This window comes from Tamandua tetradactyla, chromosome 6 (assembly GCF_023851605.1).
Source record: "Tamandua tetradactyla isolate mTamTet1 chromosome 6, mTamTet1.pri, whole genome shotgun sequence".
NCBI lineage: Eukaryota > Metazoa > Chordata > Mammalia > Pilosa > Myrmecophagidae > Tamandua > Tamandua tetradactyla.
The window spans coordinates 95,033,362-95,056,530 of NC_135332.1; the positions used below are offsets into that span (position 1 = coordinate 95,033,362).

The 23,169-nt window shown below is 36.3% G+C and overlaps 1 protein-coding gene across 5 annotated transcripts in view; it reads right to left on the bottom strand.

Annotated features, from left to right (window-relative positions):
• Positions 1–543: 543 nt before the first annotated feature.
• The window catches only part of PCMTD1 (protein-L-isoaspartate (D-aspartate) O-methyltransferase domain containing 1), a 100,773-nt gene continuing 78,147 nt past the window's right edge, over positions 544–23,169 (bottom strand). For 3 of the 5 annotated variants that reach the window (XM_077166745.1, XM_077166743.1, XM_077166744.1), the window contains one exon: positions 544–3,720. In XM_077166745.1, the coding sequence (XP_077022860.1) occupies positions 3,353–3,720 (368 nt within the window). In that variant the 3' untranslated portion in view covers positions 544–3,352. The remainder of the gene's footprint in view (positions 3,721–23,169) is intronic. The other 2 variants (XM_077166741.1, XM_077166742.1) reach the window with 1 other exon arrangement.

The following is a 23,169-nucleotide window of genomic DNA, read 5'->3' on the forward strand; positions in this document are numbered from 1 at the left end:
TTAAAGAAAAAGACATACGGTATGATACTGCTTATATGAACTTAAAACATGTATAAAGCAAAAAAAGCATATTCTTTAGAGATACAAAACTGTATCTGCATCAAAACTACAGGATAAAAGCAAGGTAATGATAAAAAAGGGTTATCTGTGAGAAGGGAGGAATTAAGAAAAACTTGAGAGGAGGCAAACAGGTCACTGTAATGCTGTTTTTCCTCAAACCTAGTAGCAGGTACATATATGTACCTACATGTATGTTGCATATATTTTATAAATATCTTTCATATGTACTATTTAATTAAATATACAAAAATATTTATTATATACTACATACTTACTGTTAATATATACTATTAATATATATTTAATAAAATCCTTTTGAAAAGCCCTAAATGCTTCAGAAGCGGCAACAGTCAGAAGGAAGTGAAATGCCCAAATACAGACATGTATAAATCATAATTCTGTATATATCCATAGGTGTGTTGAGCTGTCTTAATTTATAAAAACAAGAAAAAAAATAAGTCAGGCCATTGGAGAATGTTGCTTAATTATATGTAGCTGTTTATTCAAAATAATTTTCCAAGTCTTCCCATACAGGCTTTGCTTCACTTTTACTATCTCAAACAGCTAGAAATCAACACAAACATTTTGGTTTTATTTCAACCCCTTTGTATGCTATTTTAATAACATTTTTCTTAACTAATACTGGAACCAAATATATCCACCAATAATCACTATAGATTTAAATCATCTTCCTAGTAGCTACGGTGTCTATGACAGAGTCTTGGGATTTAGCTGATGCTAGATGCTAGTTCAGGCCGTCTCCAAATAGCTGCATGACTTGGACAAATCATGACACCTCTCTAGATCTACTTTGTTATCTGCAAAATAAAGATCTAGATGAGATGATTTCCATTGTTTTATCTGGCTGTAAAATTTCATGACTATATTTCCCAACATTTTCACTTAATTTTATTTCATCTTTATTTACTACTTCATCTATAATGTATTAATTTTCCATGTTCAAGTAAACATAGACTCATTAAAAAGTAAACACAAACCCAAATTGCTTTCAGTTATTCTAAAATATCACCATTAATAGAATAAAAGGGCTTTCACATGAATTTCCATTTTTCACTTCTACCTCTTTATTTAAAGTTCATAAAGTCACAAATGTAAAATGAATGCATTTAAAAATGCAAAAAATACATTTTAATGACAAAAATATGCAATGATCATGAATATCTACTGTACATTTTGCCAAGCTCAAAAGAATGAAAGACAATACAAAAAAAGTAAATCTCCAAATATATCCTTAACAAAAACTCTTTCCTAAATAGTAAAATCATCATTTAAGAATATACATCTTTACACGTCTGAACACCAGCTGCAAAAAAATGGAGGGAGTTGGGGGGGCGGGCAACAGATGATACTTTCTCCAGGTTTTCTAGATAAAAATGTGGGCACCAGGAATTTAGGATTAAACTTTTAAACACACATTTAAATCAAAATAAAATGAGCATTTCTAACATTTGACAACTGAATGAAACAAACCAAGTCACATTTTCTTTTCTGGGTAGAAATGAGATGGGGTATTTCATAACAATAACACCTTAGCAATCACCTAAAAAAGATTGTGGAGAATCCCCCCAACCCCTAACCCAGTCATTGCTACAAAACAAATATCTTCCATGAAATTATATTTCACATTACTAAAATATGCTCATTTACTTGACACAAGTAATGCTTGGAATACTTCTAATACTTGTTTTCAGATCTTGTGGAATTACCAGAGCTGAGATTTTTAAAATCATCTCTGTATTACCAATATTTCAATATTTGCGAAAAGATGATAATCCTTTCAACCTGTTGATTGAAATAGGTTTCCCTAAGCAAATCTGATCTACTATTATAATAGCGATGCTGGTGTGATAGGTGATACTCTCAAATTTTTCATTTAAAAAATATGTAATCCATGTAACATAAGTAGTAAATATGTTACAATGTACACTTTTCTTGACAAGGAATGACTATTTTTAGAGCCTACTGGGAAAATAAATCAAATAAATTGATTAACAGCATTTACGGCCTGTTTTATTATTGATAAGCTACAAGTAAACTTCAAATGATGGATGGTTTATGCATGTGATATTAAACAAATCAAAACCATTATAAGTTTGCCTGAAGAAACTAAGGAAAAGATGGGAAGAGTTAAATGAGCACAACATGGGTCCCAAACATTATACTGTGGTTCTCAACAGGATTTTCAATACAAAAGGCATCTACATATAATTTCCATGACTATTTCTTATATTAAAAAGATGAATTCCAAAGTAAATGTTGGCTAGCTCAGCCCTACCTTGTCAAAGTTGAATATTCAGATGAAAAGAAGTTCCATTTGCTAAAGTGCATCTGCTGAACAAATCTGCTCTGGCCCTGCTACTAACAGCTATCCAAGAGGTGGCAGTAACTCATGCTTATTCATTCATGATATGGGCTATAAAAAGAGTAACAATGAACTTTTTAAAATTAAGTATACATTGGACTATAGAAAAAAGCAATCCTAAATATATCATCTTTTAAAACTCCAGAGAGTAAGATAACTTCATTATTTATAAATACTGAGAATGTAAAGGATCCATAGAAATTAAGTTGTATTAAACATAGACTTTAACATTCACTCAATGTGCTCTTAAGATCTCTATGAGAGAAGCAGTTATTTTCCTCATATATTTTGGCAATGGATTCAAAAGCAAAAGTAGCAGGGCTGTTGAATTCCTTGAAACTTGGTTTTTTTTTCTTTCTTTAAAGCTAAATTATTCAATATCTTTACTGTTATTGCACTCATATATTGCCCGGAATATATCTACAACAACTCAGCAATAGTGATTGCCACAAAAGTAAGGTAAATAGGTTTACAAAGCATTTGATTTCCTCATTAGATAAGAAAGTTTTCCTAGCAGAAATTCAAACAATTGCAATTCAAATCAGATTATATATGCTTAACCATTATTTAACCTTATATAAAATTAAATTTAACTCTCACCACTACAAATTTATTAGGAATCAGAAAAGGATTTACAGTACATAAAGTCTTGACCATTGCTACGTTCCACTTTGAAATCACTCAAGAGTTAAAACGTCATTTTTCCAAGATTTAAAGAAAAATAGATTTTATAAAAGGGATTCTTTTTAATCACAGAATACATTATTTTTGTTACTAAGACAAAACATGTTATATATTTTCCACCACAATTCGCTCGGAAAGAAATAATTTCTCTTTTAACTCCTAACAAATGCTACATTTTCAAGACCAAAGGAATTATCAGTAGGCGTTCTTTCTTGTTGACCTAAGTTACTTTTCTCTAAAATATGTCAAGTAAGCTTTTAGAGATTCAGGGAGGGGTAGCTTCATGATTTTTTCCCTCAGTAAATTTTGAGGAGGCTGCTCTGGCTTCATGGCTTCACTGTGATCTTTCTCTTCCTCTTCTTTGTTATCTTCTTCCATTTTTTCGTCCTCCTCACTGTCTAGAGGCTGAGGAATAAGTTGATTACCCACAAATACATAAGTGTTAATTCTTTGTTTAACTCTCTTCCGCTTCCTTTTTGGTGGAGCCCTTTGAGGAATCCCCTTGGCTTGCATTTCATCATTTATGAAATTCCTAAGTGTGCGTCGAATGTAAATACGAGCCAAGTCCTGTAGATTTCTGACAGCACATGGGGCTAAAAAGAAATACAAAAAATAAAAGATCATATATCATTCATTTCTTCAAAATATGAATTTCTTAGTGAATACTGGAAAACATACAAAGTATAAAAAGTCTGATTTGGATCTAACAAAGATACTGAAGTGCTTATTATATGCCAAGCCCTGTTTTATGTACTGAGGACAGTATAGAGAACAAAACAGACCCTTCTCTGACCCCATGCACTTTTAGTGGGAAGTAGATGGTAAATACAACAGCAAACAAAACAACAATATCCTATATTAAGAGTATAGGTATACAGCAAGTTCTTTGGATCAGGAGTCAGGAAGGCTTCCATGAGTGCATGACACGTGAGTGAAGGAAGATCTAAAATGAGGAAAAGTCATTCATAAAAATACAGTATGTTAAAGGTACATCATTATACAATCATCATCAAGAAACATGGCTACTGGAACACAGCTCTACATTTTCAGGCAGTTCTCCCCAGTCTCTCCATTACATCTTGAATAACAAGGTGATACCTACTTAATGCATAAGAATAACCTCCAGGATAGCCTCTCGACTCTGTTTGGAATCTCTCAGCCATTGACACTTTGGTCTCATTTCACTCTTCCCCCTTTAGGTCAAGAAGGTTTTTTCAATCCCTTGATGCTGAGTCTCAGCTCATTCTAGGATTTCAGTCCCACATTGCCAGGAAGGTTCACACCCCTGGGAGTCATGTCCCATGTAGACAGGGGGAGGGTGGTGAGTCTGCTTGTTGTGTCGGCTGGAAAGAGAGGCCACATCTGAGCAACAAAAGAGGCTCTCTTGGGAGTGACTCTTAGGCCTAATTTTAAGTAGGTTTGACCTAGCCTTTGTGGGGTTAAGTTTCCTATGAACAAACCCCAAGACTAGGGGCTCAGCCTGTAGCTTTGGTTGTCCACACTGCTTGTAAGAATATCAAGAATTCAACTTGGGGAGGTTGAATTTTCCCCCGTTCTCAGCATTCCCTGAAAGAGACTTTGCAAATACTTTTCCACTCACTGATCAAATCACTCTGGGATTCATCGGGGCATCACTTTGGACAAACCAACAAAATCTCATGTCCTACCCAAGGTTCCATGTACTTATGTTGTTCAATCAAGCTATCTACATAAGTTATATTAGGAAATGCACTAGTCAAAATATAAATTTTGTACCAAATAAACACTTTTGCTTTAGTCTCACATATAAGTTGAAATTTTAAAATATTAATTACCATCTATTCTACCTGCAGTAATGACATTCCTTTGTTCTTTTCCATGTAAAAACATTTTTAAAATATGTACATTTAGTCACTATCATTATACACTCTAGGCATTCCTAGATTATACCATCTCAATCTTTATCATCTATCTTTCTTTCTGATTTCATTTGTGCCCCCAGCCCTCCTCCCTCTATCCTCACATTCAGCTTCATTCACTGTTTTAACATAATTGTATTACAGTTAGGTAGTATTGTGCTGTCCATTTCTGAATTTTCATATTCAGTTCTGTTAACAATCTGTATCCCTTCAGCTCCAATTACCCAATATCTTCCCCTAATTCTCTCTCTTGATGGTCTGTTACCAGCTTTCACAATGTGACTATGTGATTGTGAAAACCTTGTGTCTGATGCTCCTTTTATCTACCTTGTCAACAGACAAGTAGAACATATCAAATAAAAAAAAATAGTAGGGGGAACAAATGTTAAAATAAATTTAGTTTGAAATGCTAATAATCAATGAAAGGAAGGGGTAAGGGGTATGGCATGTACAATTTTTTTTTCTGTTTTTCTTTTATTTCTTTTTCTGCTGTCTTTTTATTTCTTTTTCAGAATTGATGCAAATGTTCTAAGAAATGATCATGATGATGAATATGCAACTATGTGATGATATTGTGAATTGCTGATTATGTATGTAGAACAGAATGATCATATGTTAAAAAAAAAAAAAAAAAAAGATTGGAAACTAAGGGATTTGTAGAGTCTGAAAGCTCACAGGTCCAAAATTATTGGACTATTACTTTGCTCCCCAAGCCCCACTGACTTTGAGACTGATTCTGACAATTTAGGAAGAGATCCAAGATGGAGTCTTAGTAAGGTACATGCGTCTTAGTTCCTCCGACTCCAAATCAACTAATAGGTGAACAGAAACAGTACAAAACAGCTCCCGGGGCTACAGCAGGGAATGGACACACAGCGTAACCAAGTCTGGGCTGGCTAGTCTGACTGCGAAACTCAGCTGCGGTGAGTGAGATCCCCGAGCGGCAGGCGATTTCCCGAGCGGCCGCAGCTGCGGCGGTCCGAGCTAATCCCTCCCTCCTTCCGGGCTGGCTGAGAGACTCGGAGAGACAAGCTTCCCAGCCAAGGTGGCCGGCGCCACACTTTTGCGGGCGGCTTCGAGTCCGCGACTACAAGTCTCGGATCAGAGGACTATCCAAAGTCTGGGCTGGCAAGTCTGATTCCGAGTCTTGGCTGCGGCGAGACCCCCGAGCGGCCGCAGCTGCGGCGGTCCGAGCTAATCCCTCCCTCCTTCCGGGGCTGGCTGAGAGACTCGGAGAGACAAGCTTCCCAGCCAAGGCGGCCGGCGCCACACTTTTGCGGGCGGCTTCGACTCCGCGACTACAAGTCTTGGATCAGAGGGCTATCCAAAGTCTGGGCTGGCAAGTCTGATTCCGAGTCTTGGCTGCGGCGAGACCCCCGAGTGGCCGCAGCTGCGGCGGTCCGAGCTAATCCCTCCCTCCTTCCGGGGCTGGCTGAGAGACTCGGAGAGACAAGCTTCCCAGCCAAGGCGGCCGGCGCCACACTTTTGCGGGCGGCATCGAGTCCGCGACTACAAGTCTCGGATCAGAGGGCTATCCAAAGTCTGGGCTGGCAAGTCTGATTGCGAGACTTGGCTGCGGCGAGACCCCCGAGCGGCCGCAGCTGCGGCGGTCCGAGCTAATCCCTCCCTCCTTCCCAAGCCGGCTGAGAGTATCGGAGAAGTAAGTTCCCCAAGCCGAGGCAGGCGGCGCCCTTCTTTTGCGGGCGGCTTCGAGTCTCGGCTTTAAGTCCGCGGCTACGAGTCCCGGATCAGAGGGCTATCCAAAGTCTGGGCTGGCTAGACTGACTGCGAGACTCGGCTGCAGTGAGACCCCCGAGCGGCGTGCGATCTCCCGAACAGCGGCAGCTGCGGTGGTCCGAGCTACTCCCTCCCCTCTTTCCGGGCCAGCTGAGAGTATTGGAGAAGCAAGTTTCCCAAGCCGAGGCAGGTGGCACCCCTCTTTTGCGGGCGGCTTCGAGTCTCTGCTTCGAGTCCGCGGATACGAGTCTCAGATAGGAGGGCTATCCAAGCTGCGGAAGCCCCCCCCCACGGGAGGCTTCCTGGTCCGGTGGGGAATCCCCCAGGCCCGCTGCGGCCCGCAACCAGCCACAGGGTCCCCTCAAGCCGCGGCAGCTGACGCCCCCACCACGCGCGGCCCCTGAACCAATGGAGAGATTTGGATCCGAAAGCCCCAGGCCACGGAGATCGGTGACTGGGGGAGACCCATTCCAAACACTTGAGACAAACGTGTGCCACGTGCGCCACGTACTGGGCAAGATAAGAAAAACAGATCCCAGAGATTTCACAGAAAAATCTTACAACCTTGCTGGGTCCAACACCCAGAGAAATCTGAATAAATGCCCAGACGCCAGCAGCAGAAGATAACTGTCCACGCTCAAAAGATTGAGAATATGGCCCAGTCAAAGGAACAAACCAATAGCTCAAATGAGACACAAGAGCTGAGACAACTAATCCTGAATATACGAACAGAAATGGAAAACCTCTTCAAAAATGAAATCGATAAATTGAGGGAGGACATGAAGAGGACATGGGCTGAACATAAAGAAGAAATAGAAAAACTGAAAAAACAAATCGCAGAACTTATGGAAGTGAAGGATAAAGTAGCAAACATAGAAAAAATAATGGATAGTTACAATGATAGATTTAAAGAGACAGAAGATAGAATTAGTGATTTGGAGGATGGAACATCTGAATTCCAAAAAGAAACAGAAACTATAGGGAAAAGAATGGAGAAATTTGAACAGGGTATCAGGGAACTCAAGGACAATATGAACCGCACAAATATACGTGTTGTGGGTGTCCCAGAAGGAGAAGAGAAGGGAAAAGGAGGAGAAAAACTAATGGAAGAAATTTTCACTGAAAATTTCCCAACTCTTATGAAAGACCTAAAATTACAGATCCAAGAAGTGCAGCGCACCCCAAAGAGATTAGACCCAAATAGGCGTTCTCCAAGACACTTACTAGTTAGAATGTCAGAGGTCAATGAGAAAGAGAGGATCTTGAAAGCAGCAAGAGAAAAACAATCCATCACATACAAGGGAAACCCAATAAGACTATGTGTAGATTTCTCAGCAGAAACCATGGAAGCTAGAAGACAGTGGGATGATATATTTAAAATACTAAAAGAGAAAAACTGCCAACCAAGACTCCTATATCCAGCAAAATTATCCTTCAAAAATGAGGGAGAAATTAAAACATTCTCAGACAAAAAGTCACTGAAAGAATTCGTGACCAAGAGACCAGCTCTGCAAGAAATACTAAAGGGAGCATTAGAGTCAGATACAAAAAGACAGAAGAGAGAGATATGGAAAAGAGTGTAGAAAGAAGGAAAATCAGATATGATATATATAATACAAAAGGCAAAATGTTAGAGGAAAATATTATCCAAACAGTAATAACACTAAATGTCAATGGACTGAATTCCCCAATCAAAAGAAATAGATTGGCAGAATGGATTAAAAAACAGGATCCTTCTATATGCTGTCTACAGGAAACACATCTTAGACCCAAAGATAAACATAGGTTGAAAGTGAAAGGTTGGGAAAAGATATTTCATGCAAATAACAACCAGAAAAGAGCAGGAGTGGCTATACTAATATCCAACAAATTAGACTTCAAATGTAAAGCAGTTAAAAGAGACAAAGAAGGACACTATATACTAATAAAAGGAACAATTAAACAAGAAGACATAACAATCATAAATATTTACGCACCGAACCAGAATGCCTCAAAATACGTGAGGAATACACTGCAAACACTGAAAAGGGAAATAGACTCATACACTATAATAGTTGGAGACTTCAACTCACCACTCTCATCAAGGGACAGAACATCTAGACAGAAGATCAACAAAGAAATAGAGAATCTGAATATTACTATAAATGAACTAGACTTAATAGACATTTATAGGACATTACACCCCACAACAGCAGGATACACCTTTTTCTCAAGTGCTCATGGATCATTCTCAAAAATAGACCATATGCTGGGTCACAAAGCAAGTCTTAACAAATTTAAAAAGATTGAAATCTTACACAACACTTTCTCGGACCATAAAGGAATGATGTTGGAAATCAATAATAGGCAGAGTGCCAGAAAATTCACAAATACGTGGAGGCTCAACAACACACTCCTAAACATCGAGTGGGTCAAAGAAGAAATTGCTAGAGAAATTAGCAAATACCTCGAGGCGAATGAAAATGAAAACACAACATATCAAAACTTATGGGACGCAGCAAAGGCAGTGCTAAGAGGGAAATTTATTGCTCTAAATGCCTATATCAGAAAAGAAGAAAAGGCAAAAATTCAGGAATTAACTATCCATTTGGAAGAACTGGAGAAAGAACAGCAAGCTAACCCCAAAGCAAGCAAAAGGAAAGAAATAACAAAGATTAGAGCACAAATAAATGAAATTGAAAACATGAAAACAATAGAGAAAATCAATAAGGCCAGAAGTTGGTTCTATGAGAAAATCAATAAGATTGATGGGCCCTTAGCAAGACTGACAAAAAGAAGAAGAGAGAGGATGCAAATAAATAAGATCAGAAATGGAAGAGGAGACATAACTACTGACCTCACAGAAATAAAGGAGGTAATAACAGGATACTACGAACAACTTTACGCTAATAAATACAACAATTTAGAGGAAATGGACGGGTTCCTGGAAAGACATGAACAACCAACTTTGACTCAAGAAGAGATAGATGATCTCAACAAACCAATCACAAGTAAAGAAATCGAAGCAGTCATTCAAAAGCTTCCTAAAAAGAAAAGTCCAGGACCAGACAGCTTCACATGTGAATTCTATCAAACATTCCAGAAAGAATTAGTACCAACTCTCCTCAAACTCTTCAAAAAAATCGAAGTGGAGGGAAAACTACCTAACTCATTCTATGAAGCCAACATTACCCTCATACCAAAACCAGGCAAAGATATTACAAGAAAAGAAAACTACAGGCCGATCTCTCTAATGAATATTGATGCAAAAATCCTCAATAAAATTCTAGCAAATCGTATCCAACAACACATTAAAAGAATTATTCATCATGACCAAGTAGGATTCATCCCAGGTATGCAAGGATGGTTCAACATAAGAAAATCAATTAATGTAATACACCATATCAACAAATTAAAGCAGAAAAATCACATGATCATCTCAATTGATGCAGAGAAGGCATTTGACAAGATTCAACATCCTTTCATGTTGAAAACACTTCAAAGGATAGGAATACAAGGGAACTTCCTTAAAATGATAGAGGGAATATATGAAAAACCCACAGCTAATATCATCCTCAATGGGGAAAAATTGAAAACGTTCCCCCTAAGATCAGGAACAAGACAAGGATGTCCACTATCACCACTATTATTCAACATTGTGTTGGAGGTTCTAGCCAGAGCAATTAGACAAGAAAAAGAAATACAAGGCATCAAAATTGGAAAGGAAGAAGCAAAACTATCACTGTTTGCAGACGATATGATACTATACGTCGAAAACACGGAAAAATCCACAACAAAACTACTAGAGCTAATAAATGAGTACAGCAAAGTAGCAGGTTACAAGATCAACATTCAAAAATCTGTAGCATTTCTATACACTAGCAATGAACAAGCGGAGGGGGAAATCAAGAAACGAATCCCATTTACAATTGCAACTAAAAGAATAAAATACCTAGGAATAAATTTAACTAAAGAGACAAAAGACCTATACAAAGAAAACTACAAAAAACTGCTAAAAGAAATCACAGAAGACCTAAACAGATGGAAGGGCATACCGTGTTCATGGATTGGAAGACTAAATATAGTTAAGATGTCAATCCTACCTAAATTGATTTACAGATTCAATGCAATACCAATCAAAATCCCAACAACTTATTTTTCAGAAATATAAAAACCAATAAGCAAATTTATCTGGAAGGGCAGGGTGCCCCGAATTGCTAAAAACATCTTGAGGAAAAAAAACGAAGCTGGAGGTCTTGCGCTGCCAGACTTTAAGGCATATTATGAAGCCACAGTGGTCAAAACAGCATGGTATTGGCATAAAGATAGATATATCGACCAATGGAATCGAATAGAGTGCTCAGATATAGACCCTCTCATCTATGGTCATTTGATCTTTGATAAGGGAGTCAAGCCAACTCACCTGGGACAGAACAGTCTCTTCAATAAATGGTGCCTAGAGAACTGGATATCCATATGCAAAAGAATGAAAGAAGACCCATATCTCACACCCTATACAAAAGTTAACTCAAAATGGATCAAAGATCTAAACATTAGGTCTAAGACCATAGAACAGTTAGAGGAAAATGTAGGGAGATATCTTATGAATCTTACAATTGGAGGCGGTTTTATGGACCTTACACCTAAAGCAAGAGCACTGAAGAAGGAAATAAATAAATGGGAACTCCTCAAAATTAAACACTTTTGTGCATCAAAGAACTTCATCAAGAAAGTAGAAAGACAGCCTACACAATGGGAATCAATATTTGGAAACGACATATCAGATAAAGGTCTAGTATCCAGAATTTATAATGAGATTGTTCAACTCAACAACAAAAAGATAGCCAACCCAATTACAAAATGGGAAAAAGACTTGCATAGACACCTCTCAGAGGAGGAAATACAAATGGCCAAAAGACACATGAAGAGATGCTCAATGTCCCTGGCCATTAGAGAAATGCAAATCAAAACCACAATGAGATATCATCTCACACCCACCAGAATGGCCATTATCAACAAAACAGAAAATGACAAGTGCTGGAGAGGATGCGGAGAAAGAGGCACACTTATCCACTGTTGGTGGGAATGTCAAATGGTGCAACCACTGTGGAAAGCAGTTTGGCGGTTCCTCAAAAAGCTGAATATAGAATTGCCATACGATCCAGCAATACCATTGCTGGGAATCTACTCAAAGGAATTAAGGGCAAAAACTCAAACAGACATTTGCACACCAATGTTTATAGCAGCGTTATTTACAATTGCAAAGAGATGGAAACAGCCAAAATGTCCATCAACAGACGAGTGGCTAAACAAACTGTGGTATATACGTACGATGGAATATTATGCAGCGTTAAGACAGGATAAACTTATGAAGCATGTAATAACAGGGATGGACCTAGAAAACATTATGCTGAGTGAGTCTAGCCAAAAGCTAAAAGACAAATACTGTATGGTCCCAATGATGTGAATCGACACTCGAGAATAAACTTGGAATATGTCATTGGTAACAGAGTTCAGCAGGAGTTAGAAACAGGGTAAGATAATGGGTAATCGGAGCTGATGGAATACAGACGGCGCAATAGGACTAGATACAAAAACTCAAAAATGGACAGTACAATAATACCTAATTGTAAAGTAATCATGTTAAAATACTGAACGAAGCTGCATCCGAGCTATAGGTTTTTGTTTTGTTTTGTTTTGTTTGTTTTGTTCTTATTATTATTACTTTTATTTTTTTTTCTCTATATTAACATTCTATATCTTTTTCTGTTATAATGCTAGTTCTTCTAAACCGATGCAAATGTACTAAGAAACGATGATCATGCATCTATGTGATGATGTTAAGAATTACTGATTGCATATGTAGAATGGTATGACGTCTAAAAAAAAAAAAAAATGGTCAGCACAATACTGCCTAAATGTAATGTAATTATCTTGGAACGCTGAATGAAGCTGCATCTGATCTATAGTTTTTTTTGTTTGTTTGTTTTGTTTTTTTTTTTCTCTTATATATTTTTGTACTTTTTATTTTTGTGTTTTCTCTCTGTGTTATCACTTTATTTCTTTTTCTGTTGTAGTGCTATTTCTTTCTCTAAATCGATGCATATGTACTGAGAAATGATGACCATACACCTATGTGATGATATTAAGAATTACTGATTGCATATGTAGAATGGATTGATTTCTATTGTTGTGTTAGTTAATTTTTTTAATTAATAAAAAAAAAAAAAAAAAAAAAAAAGACCAAGTAACCAAAAGCCAGATTCTTTGAAATTCAGGTAATCAAAGTTATTAACAAATCCATTTATATTTTTACTAAACTTCATTGATTTCTTAAATAGAATATTTGAAGTATTAGTGTATTTTAAACTTTATTATATTTTATATGTGTTATTATTACCAGGTACATTGCTCAGTACAAATAACTTAACCTATCTAGCTAGGTTATTTTAAGAGGAATTTTAAGAATGTATTTATAATACTAGCTTAATTTATTAGTAAGCTTATATGGATTTAGGGAGAATACACTGAAGCAGAATAAAATTGCATTTGTTCAATACAAAATTTAAAATAGAATCTTTTTATCAGAGGTTGAAAAAAATACAGTATGTTATAAAAATATTTTAAATAAACATACTCCATTCATGGAATAATATTTGATATTAGATATTATATCTAATATCTAATATCAAATGCTTTTTTAAAAAAGATGTAGGAAAATCATTAAGGGGATGATTAATTACTACAGAGCATCCATAAAATGAAACATCATGCAGATGCAAAATGAAAATAAAGCTCCTGATTAATGGAAAGATCTCTAAAATGCATTTTTCTGTGGGAAGAAAAAACAATGTATAGAAAATATCTAATCAAAAACCCAAATTAAGGCAACATTTGGATGGTTGTCTCAGTCTGAGATCTGATGCTGTTAAACATACGGAGCTTACATGATTCTTTCTGTAAACCAGCAAATAAAACTGGTTTATAGGCAAGGCGCCACCAGAAAACATGCTGTGAACAAACTAACAGTCCAAAGAAACATCATAGATTTCTTTAAGATACTGATGTTTACTTGTATCAAAAACATCATAGGAAAATGAAAAATTAAAAAAAAAAATCACAGAGCTGAAAACTATCCTTTCTATTTCACTGCCATCTCCCACAGATACATAAATGCATAAGCCCTATAACCATATACTCTTCCTTGTACCCTGTTCTCATGCTTAACATATGGAGAATTCCTCTACTCCCCACCTGAAACTCATTTCTCCTAGTTTCCACCTCATGGAAATAAAACCATTACCAAGGATCCTTCTCAAATACCTAAAATTTTAAAACTATGCACTGTACACCAACAAACTAGACAACTTAAATGAAATGAGCAATTTTCTAGAAACATAGGAACAACCTACACTGATTCTAGAAGAAACAAGATCTCAAAAACCAATCACAAGAGATTGAAACAGTCATCAAAAACCTCCCCAAAAAAGAAAAGCCCACACTTCACGGGTGATTATACCAATCATTCAAAGAAAAATTAATACCAATCTTGCTCAAACTCTTCCTAAAAAGTGAAGAGAATACTACCTAACTCTTTCTATGAAGCCAACATCACCCCAACACCAAAATCAGATAAAAATACTACAAGAAAGGAAATTTACAGACCAATCTCTCTAATGAATATTGATGGGGAAAAAAATTACTTGCAAATTGAATCCAACTGCACATTAAAAGAATTATACACCATTAAGTGGGTTTTATTCCAGGTGTGCAAGGGTGGTTCCACACAAGAAAATCAATTAATGTAATACCCCACATTAACAAATTGGAGGAAAAGAACCACAGATCATCTCAGTTAATGCAGAAAAAGCTTTTGATAAAATCCAACATCCTTTCTTGAAAAAAACACTTAAAAAGATAGGAACAAAAGGAAACTTTCTCAAAACATTAAAGGATATATATGTATAACCTAGAGCTAACGTCATAATCAATGGTGAAAGACTGACAACTTTCCTTTTGAGACTGGGAAAAAGACAAGGATGCCCACCGTCACCATTGTTATTGAACACTGTGCTAGAAGTTCCAATTAGAGCAATTAGGCAAGAAAAAGAAATAAAAAGCATCCAAATTGCAAAGGAAGAAGTAAAACTTTCACTGCTTGCAGATGATATGATCCTATACCTAGAAAGTCTCGAAAAATCTACAATAAAGCTACTAGACCTAATAGATGAGTTCAGCAAAATGGAGGATATAAAATTAACGCGCAAAAATCAGTAGTACATTACTGTGGTCTCATTACTCTAGTAATGAGCAATATGAGGAAGAAGTCAGGAAAAATATTTCATTTACAATAGCAGTTAAAACAATCAAATAGCTAGGAAAAGATAACCAAGAATGTAAGAGACATGTATTCAGAAAGCAGAAAAACATCATAAAAGAAATCAAAAAGGTCTAAATAAACAGAAGGATATTCCACGCCCATGAATCAGAAGACTAAATATTGTTAACATGTCAATTCTATGCAAATTGATGTACAGATTCAGTGCAATCCCAATCAAAGTTCCAATAGCTTATTTTGTAGAACTGGGAAAGTCAATTACCAAATTTATTTGGAAGGGTTAGGGACCCCGAACAGTCAAAAACATCTTGAGAAAGAAATATGAAATTGGAGGACTCTCCCTTCATGACTCAAAGCATATTAGTGGTAAAAAACAGTATGGTAATACTGGCATAAAGATAGCCATACTGACCAATGGAATCAAACTGAGAGTTCACAAACAGATCCTCCCATCTACAGTCAAGTGATTTGTTACAAGGCTGCCAAGTCCAACCAACTGGGACAGAGCAACAAATGGTGCTGAGAGAACTGGATATCAACATCCAAAAGAATGAAAGAGGACCTGTTATAGGTATAAGGTCATTCAAAATGGATCAAAGACCTAAATATAAAAGCCAGACCATAAAATTTCTAGAAGAAAATGTAGGAAAACATCTCAAAGATCTGATGGTGGAGGTGGTTTCTTAGACCTTACCACTCAAAGCACAAGCAACAGAAGGAAAAACAGATAAATGGGACCTCCTCAAAATGGAACACTTTTGTGCTTCAAAGGATTTTGTTAAGACAGTGAAAGGGCAGCCTACTTAATGGAAGAAAATATTTGGAAACCACAAACCCAGTAAGGGTTAATACCCAGGATAAATAAAGAGACCCTAAAACTCAATGATAGAAAGACAAACCACCCAATTTAAAAAATGGTGAAAAGACATCAGTAAACATCCTTCCAAAGAGGATATACAAATAGCTGAAAAGCACATAAGGAGTTCAATATCACTAGGTGTTAGGGAAATACAAATCAAAACTACTGTGAGACAAGCAGTGGGAACAACTAAAGCTATAGACTGAGCCCCCAGTCTTGGGGTTTGTTCATATGAAACGTAACCCCACAAAGGATAGATCAAGCCTACTTAAAATTAGGCCTAAGAGTCACCCCCAAGAGAGCCTCTTTTGTTGCTCAGATGTGGCCTCTCTCTCCAGCCAACACAACAAGCAGACTCACCACCCTCCCCCTGTCTGCATGGGACATGACTCCCAGGGGTGTGGACCTTCCTGGCAACGTGGGACTGAAATCCTAGAATGAGCTGAGACTCAGCATCAAGGAACTGAGAAAACCCCTGGAATGTGCTGAGATTCAGCATCAAGCCATTGAAAAAACCTTCTCGACCAAAAGGGGGAAGAGTGAAATGAGACAAAGTGTCAATGGCTGAGAGATTCCAAACAGAGTCAAGAGGTCATCCTGGAGGTTATTCTTACGCATTAAGAAGATATCACTTTGTTATTCAAGATGTAATGGAGAGGCTGGAGGCAACTGCCTGAAAATGTAAAGCTGTGTTCCAGTAGCCATGTTTCTTGAAGATGATTGTATGATGATACAGCTTTCACAATGTGACTGCGTGATTGTGAAAACCTTGTGTCTGATGCTCCTTTTATCTACCTTGTCAAGAGAGGACTAGAACACACAGAATAAAAATAAATAACAGGGGGAACAAATGCTAAAATAAATTTAGTTTGAAATGCTAGTGATCAATGAAAGAGAGGGGTAAGGAGTATGGTATTGTGGTGGTTAGATTCATTTGTCAACTTGGCCAAGTGAAGGCACCTAGTTTTGTTGCTGCAGACATGAGCCAATGGCACGTGAATTTCATCTGTTGCTAATTACATCTGCAGTTGTCTAGGAGGCATGCCTGCTGCAATGAATGATGTTTAACTTAATTGGCTGGTGCTTAAATGAGAGAGTGCAACATAGCACAGCCTAAGCAGCTTGGCATACCTCATTTCAGCATTGGCAGCTCAGCCCAGGCCTTTGGAGATGCAGAAAGGAATCACTCCGGGGAAAGTTGTTGGAACCCAGAAGCCTGGAGAGAAGGCCAGCAGAGATTACCCTGAGCCTTCCCACATAAGAAAGAACCTCAGATAAAAGTTAGCTGCCTTTCCTCTGAAGAATTAACAAAATAAATCTTTTATTAAAAGCCAATCCGTCTCTGGTGTGTTGCATTCTGGCAGCTAGCAAACTAGAACAGGTATGTATAAATTTTTTCTGTTTTCATTTTATTTCTTTTTCTGAATAGACACAAATGTTCCAAGAAATGATCATGATGATGAATATGCAACTATATGATGATATTGTGAATTACTGATTATATATGTAGAATGGAATGATCAAAATAGGAATGTCTACGTTTGTTTGGTGTTTTTTTGGTATTTAAAAAATTAAAAAAAAAAAAAACTACTGCGAGAATCATTTCACATGCACTAGAATGGCCCATATTAAAAAAAAAGAACAGAAAGCTGCAAGGTTGAAGAGGATGTGGAGAAATAGGAATGCTTATTCACTGTTAGTAGGAATGGAGAATGGTACAGCTGCCATGTAAGATAGTTCCTCAGGAAGCTACGTCTAGAACTACCATATGATCTGGCAATACTGCTATTGGGTATATACTCAGAAAAACTGAAGCAGAGGCACAAACAGATATTTGCACACTGTTGTTCACAGCAATATTGACTAACAGATGGAAACAATCCAAGTGTCCATCAACCAATGAATGGATAAACAAAATATGATACATATATATATGACTATTATGCAGCTGTAAGGAAAAATGGTCATGAAGCACATGGACAATCCTTGAGACCATAATGTTAAGTGAAATAAGTTAGACACAAAGGACAAATATTGTATGACCTCACCAATATGAGCTAAATCTAACTAGCAAACTCACGGTATTAATATTTAGAAGACAGGTCACCAGAAGTTAAAATGAGGGCAGAGACAGGGGAGCTGATGCTTAATTTGTGCAGAATATGTAATAAGGCTGATTGTAAATGTATAGAAATGGACAGGGGTGATGGGAACACATTACAGTAAACATAACTAACAGTGATGATATGTGGGTGCGATTGTGGTTGAAAAAGAAAGCCAGAGAATTTAACATGGGATTGAATAACATAGTGAACCCTATTGAAGGTGAAAAGTGTTGTAGAATTGATTGTGGTGATGAATGCACAATTATATGAATCTACCAAAAGACACTAGAAGACACTGACTGTACACTCAGGTGCATTATATGGTATGTGAATTTATGTCAATAAAACTGCTTCCAAAACAAAAGGAAAAACCCCTGCAAACAGCATTAAAAAATCTTCCATATTTTTCTCTTTTGATATATTCAAAGAACTGAAGGAATGTTGAAACTGTGCAGCTATGGATCATCAAATTCCAACCAGCACCTCCAGATGAAGAAACTGAAGGAAGGAGCAGCTTATCTAGTACCACACAGGGAGAACCTAGGTTCAGGCAGAAGCCCAAATCTCTACTGCAATCTTTTCTAAATATGTTTTTGTTATATGATTAAGCGTTTTTCATACCCTTTTTTCCAATATCCCCCCCCTTTCCAAATCTTTTTATTATGACATTCCAAATTCTATCTTCTTAAGTTATTTGTGTGTGGTGCAGATCTTTGCCATTAAACTTGCACTGTGGGAAGGGAGGGACTGTGGCTGTTTCCTTTTTTATTTTCCACAAGGTCCAGTATATGCTACTGGCTGCATACAATACATCATCCCATCCAATATCCCTCTCATTTTTTATTTAATTTTTATTTTTATTTTTTGCCACTCTTGTTTTAGAGTTGAAGAGATTCATGACTGGGGCACATAATTTGCTTCTTGTTCTTTTCACTGTACCACTGAGACTGAGCTATGCCTAATCACATTTCAGATATACAATGCAGTAGTGGAAACATAGAATTCTGGGGTGGGAAAGCTTTGGGATCTATTAAAAAAAATCCGTTAGCACATACATACTCAGGATAAAACCTTTATACTATTTTCTTTGAGCTGGTCATTTTTTAGATCCCCTACTGAAATCGGAAATGGAAAGGAATTCCAAAGGGCCACATTAACTATGTTCAAATGGAAACGTTCATTCTGCTGGTTCTACAAGAACTGGAAACTGAAACAGCATACAAGAATTTGAGTTCAAGTTCTGATTCTACCAATGATTCATGTTGTGAACATGGGTAACAACAGATGTGAGATTTCAATTCTTATTTATTAAGATGTTCATTAAGTTATTTAACATCTGTTCAACAAATATTTATATAGTATATACCAGGCACAGTTAAGAGAACTAAATTAGATATAACAGATGATTTAGACTAATAAAGTCCCTGCTCTCACCAAGTTTATACGTTGGGAGGGAGGGTAGATAAAAAACTAATTATAAAAAAACCCGAGATATATTTAAAAAGCAATGAATGAAAGGAAGTGACATGGGAGTATGGTTACTTTTGATTGTGTAGTCAAAAAGGTCTCCCTGAGGTCATGTTTCAGTTAGGATCTGAATGATATGAGGATAACAGCCATGAGAGACAATGATGTCTGAAGACAGGGTATACCAAAGGCCTAAATGGTACACAAGCTTAACATGTTCAAGGAAGGGAAAGAAGTGTCAATGGAAGTTGGTGCAAGAGGAAAGATCTGATCACACACGATCTTATTGGTCAGGGTAAGGACTGCATTCTCTATTTTCTGAGCAGCTACTAAGGGTTTCAGGAAGGCAGGGGTTACAATGCCATGAAAATGATGATAGAGAAATTAATTCTCTATCAACTCTGGATTGTATTAGGGCAGGAGATGAAGGAAATCAGCCAGGATGCTCCATAAGTCCATGTGCAACATGACAGCACTGTGAGAGGTCTGGCAGTACAGATGGAGAAAAATGGACAAATGTGAGATATATTTTTGCAGATAGGATGGGGACAGATTAGATGTGGGGGATGAGGGCAAAAATTAAGAATGAAGGAATATATCCAAGTTTTTGGACAAAGCAACTGGAAAGATGCTCGTGTCAGTTATTTACATGACAAGCACAGAGGGAAGAACAGAGCAGGGAAAAGAAAATTTAACAAATTGTGTATATTAAATCTAAGGTATCTATCACATATCTAAAATCTGAGGAATAATAACAATATATAGCATATCCTTAAACAAACAGCACAACATACCAGTAACAATTTTTAAAAATAATATGTATTATTACAGTAATTCACTTTATATTATATAATAACTCATTTAAGGCTAAATGAGGACACAAATGGAGACAAGTTAAATAGCTTCTCAAGATCATAAAGGCTGTAAGTGACAGAGTAAGGATTTGAACTGGGCATCTAACTACAGAGTTCAGGCAGCCTTTCCAACCATAAACAATTAGTCATTAGACAATGACTCTGGAGTTCAGAGCAGGGTCAGAGCTGGCAATCGTCAGACCACAGATGACATGCAAGACAAAGAACTGAATGAGGGCACCCTGAACAAGTGTGGACAGGGAAGAGAGCCCTGCAAGGGGGAAAATAGAGAATGAATGGAAAAGCCACTTGTGGAAACAATAAAGGAGCTATGAAAGAGAAGCTATAATAAAAGTCTTTTCAGTTGGTCTTTGCTCTTATTTTCTTGCTATTCTCTTTCAATACCTTAATTATGTTCTTCTTCTGAAAACACTATCTCCTATTCCAGCATGGCTAGAATGATGAACCTTTCAATCCAAAACTGTCAGAAGAATGCCTGAACTTCATAAACAATCATGTGGGCCCAGAGTGAAAAAGATTTAGACTCTATTTTAGTACACTCTAACACTAAAGTCCTAAAATAGCATCCGCATTAGCTTCTTTTGAATGATACAAAAACTTTTAAATAATACTTAGCACCACTCATTTAAATATTCTCAGTATTTTCTATGCTTTAATATTTCCTTGTTTCTAATGCTTCAAGGTTAGAAGATAAGGATTTAATGAACTAAAAAAAATACTAATACTGGCTATAAATATTTACTTTGAACTTATGCTGTCATTCCAAGATTACAGCTAATGCTATCTCTAACACACACATTTAAACTCCATTTGTTTCCCAAAGAGTAGGCTCTGCACAGATTCTACAGGAATCTAGCAGTCAGAGCAATTTCATTTTTACTCATTAACAAAGATTAAGAGGGTATATTATTTAGATTGCACCATACAAAACTGAAGACTTTACCCATTTCTGACCTACAAAAACTGCAACTTAATAGACTGATATATTTCCACAATTACAAAGTCTCTTCTGCCCCTTCTAAAAGGACCTGCATTGAACTTTGAGAAATATACCCATATTTTTATAATATATTACAAAGTAAATAAATAAAACCTCTAAGTCAAATAAAAATTAGTGATGAATTTGAGGAAAATTATAATTACGTTTTAGTAAGCTATTATATATTTCCACAGTTATGAAGTCTCTTTTGCCCCTTCCAAAGAGTCTGCTGCGCTGAACTTTAAGCAACGTATCCTTAATTTTATAATATATTATACAATAGATAGTTAGATAGATAAAATCTCTAAGTTGAATAAAAATTAGTGACGAACGTGAGGAAAAATCATAACTACATTTTAGTGAGCTATTTAATATGAGTTATTTTATAGCTACAAAATATATTCGGCAAAGGTTTGCAGATATATTTAGGGTTTTCTTGGTACTAGCATTCTTTCACATTTTTAACTCCCTACAATTAATTTTAAAATGTTCCCTGAACAGAATGCTATTTTAACAGAAAAGGAACTTGTTCTCATTCTCTATACATCTATTAAATTTTGAAAAACACTGATTTTTCAAACATTCTTTCACTCTGTGAAAAACATCCCAATACAACTATTATTTTTAGACACTCTCATAAGTCCTGACTCATTTTTATAAATTGCTGTCGGTAGCTGATGAATTTTTGTCTTTTAATTATCAAAAATTTTCAAGTATATACCAAGCGTAAGTAAATAGTAGAATGAACCTTGATAAACTTGTCAATCAGCTTTAAAAATTACCAACTCATGGCTAATTTTATTTTATCAGGGTCCTCATACATTCTCCATTCCTTCCCTCAGGTTATTCTGATGAAAAATCTGGACAGCATATCTTTTCACCTATAAGTATTTCAGAGTTATGATGGATTATTTCATAATTTAGGCCTCCCCTGCTTTTATCCTCTTCCATGCTAAACGTATTCCTTACTTTACATACAGTTATAAATCTCAATCACTCCAACTAATGACAGTCTTATTAACTACCTAAATCCATGTGTGCTGACATCATTAAAATAAGGGAGAATGGAAACAGCTTATAGTACATCATTTATGCCATTCATAAATTATATTATTACAAAAACACATATATTAAAATTTATTAAAAGACTTTTAAAGGAAATTAAAGTAGAAAAATTAATTGCCAGATATAAAGGGGAATAACTACTAATAGAATTGCGAGATTCTGTCAGTTATAATGAAGAATACTTAAACAGCAGTTGCACAGAAATCTATAGGGGACTCCATAAATACATATGGTATACATGATGCTTCTGTTAGGCCACTGTCAAAGCCAAAGTGTATTAGACAATTTTTTCATTACTTCTTTATATTAGTTTCCATCAAATAATGACAGTTTAAACAGAATTGTCACAAACAAATTCTGTACTTCTTGTGTTTAGAAAACAGGAGAGAGAGAAAAAAGCTTGTTTTTTACCATTGTTGCTTCTAGCAAGTTTAACCAGGTACCCAATAATTATAGAAATGTTCATTTCTAAAAAGTAGACTTCATTAAAATAATCACATAATGCATATGGATACAAATGACAATTACTTGATTCTGGCATGAGAAAGAAGTTCTTTTTGGTCCCAGAGCAAGTCTAGCACATATGCCTTTCAGAATGGACAGGAAAGAAGTTCAAATTTTAATATTCCAAGGCAGTAACTTCCCATTTCTAATAGAATGAGTCCCCCTTTTGATATACTTTTGTTTTGTTATGGTCATCCTTAATTCTTAATTTTCCTGTATTATTTAGATTTTTTACC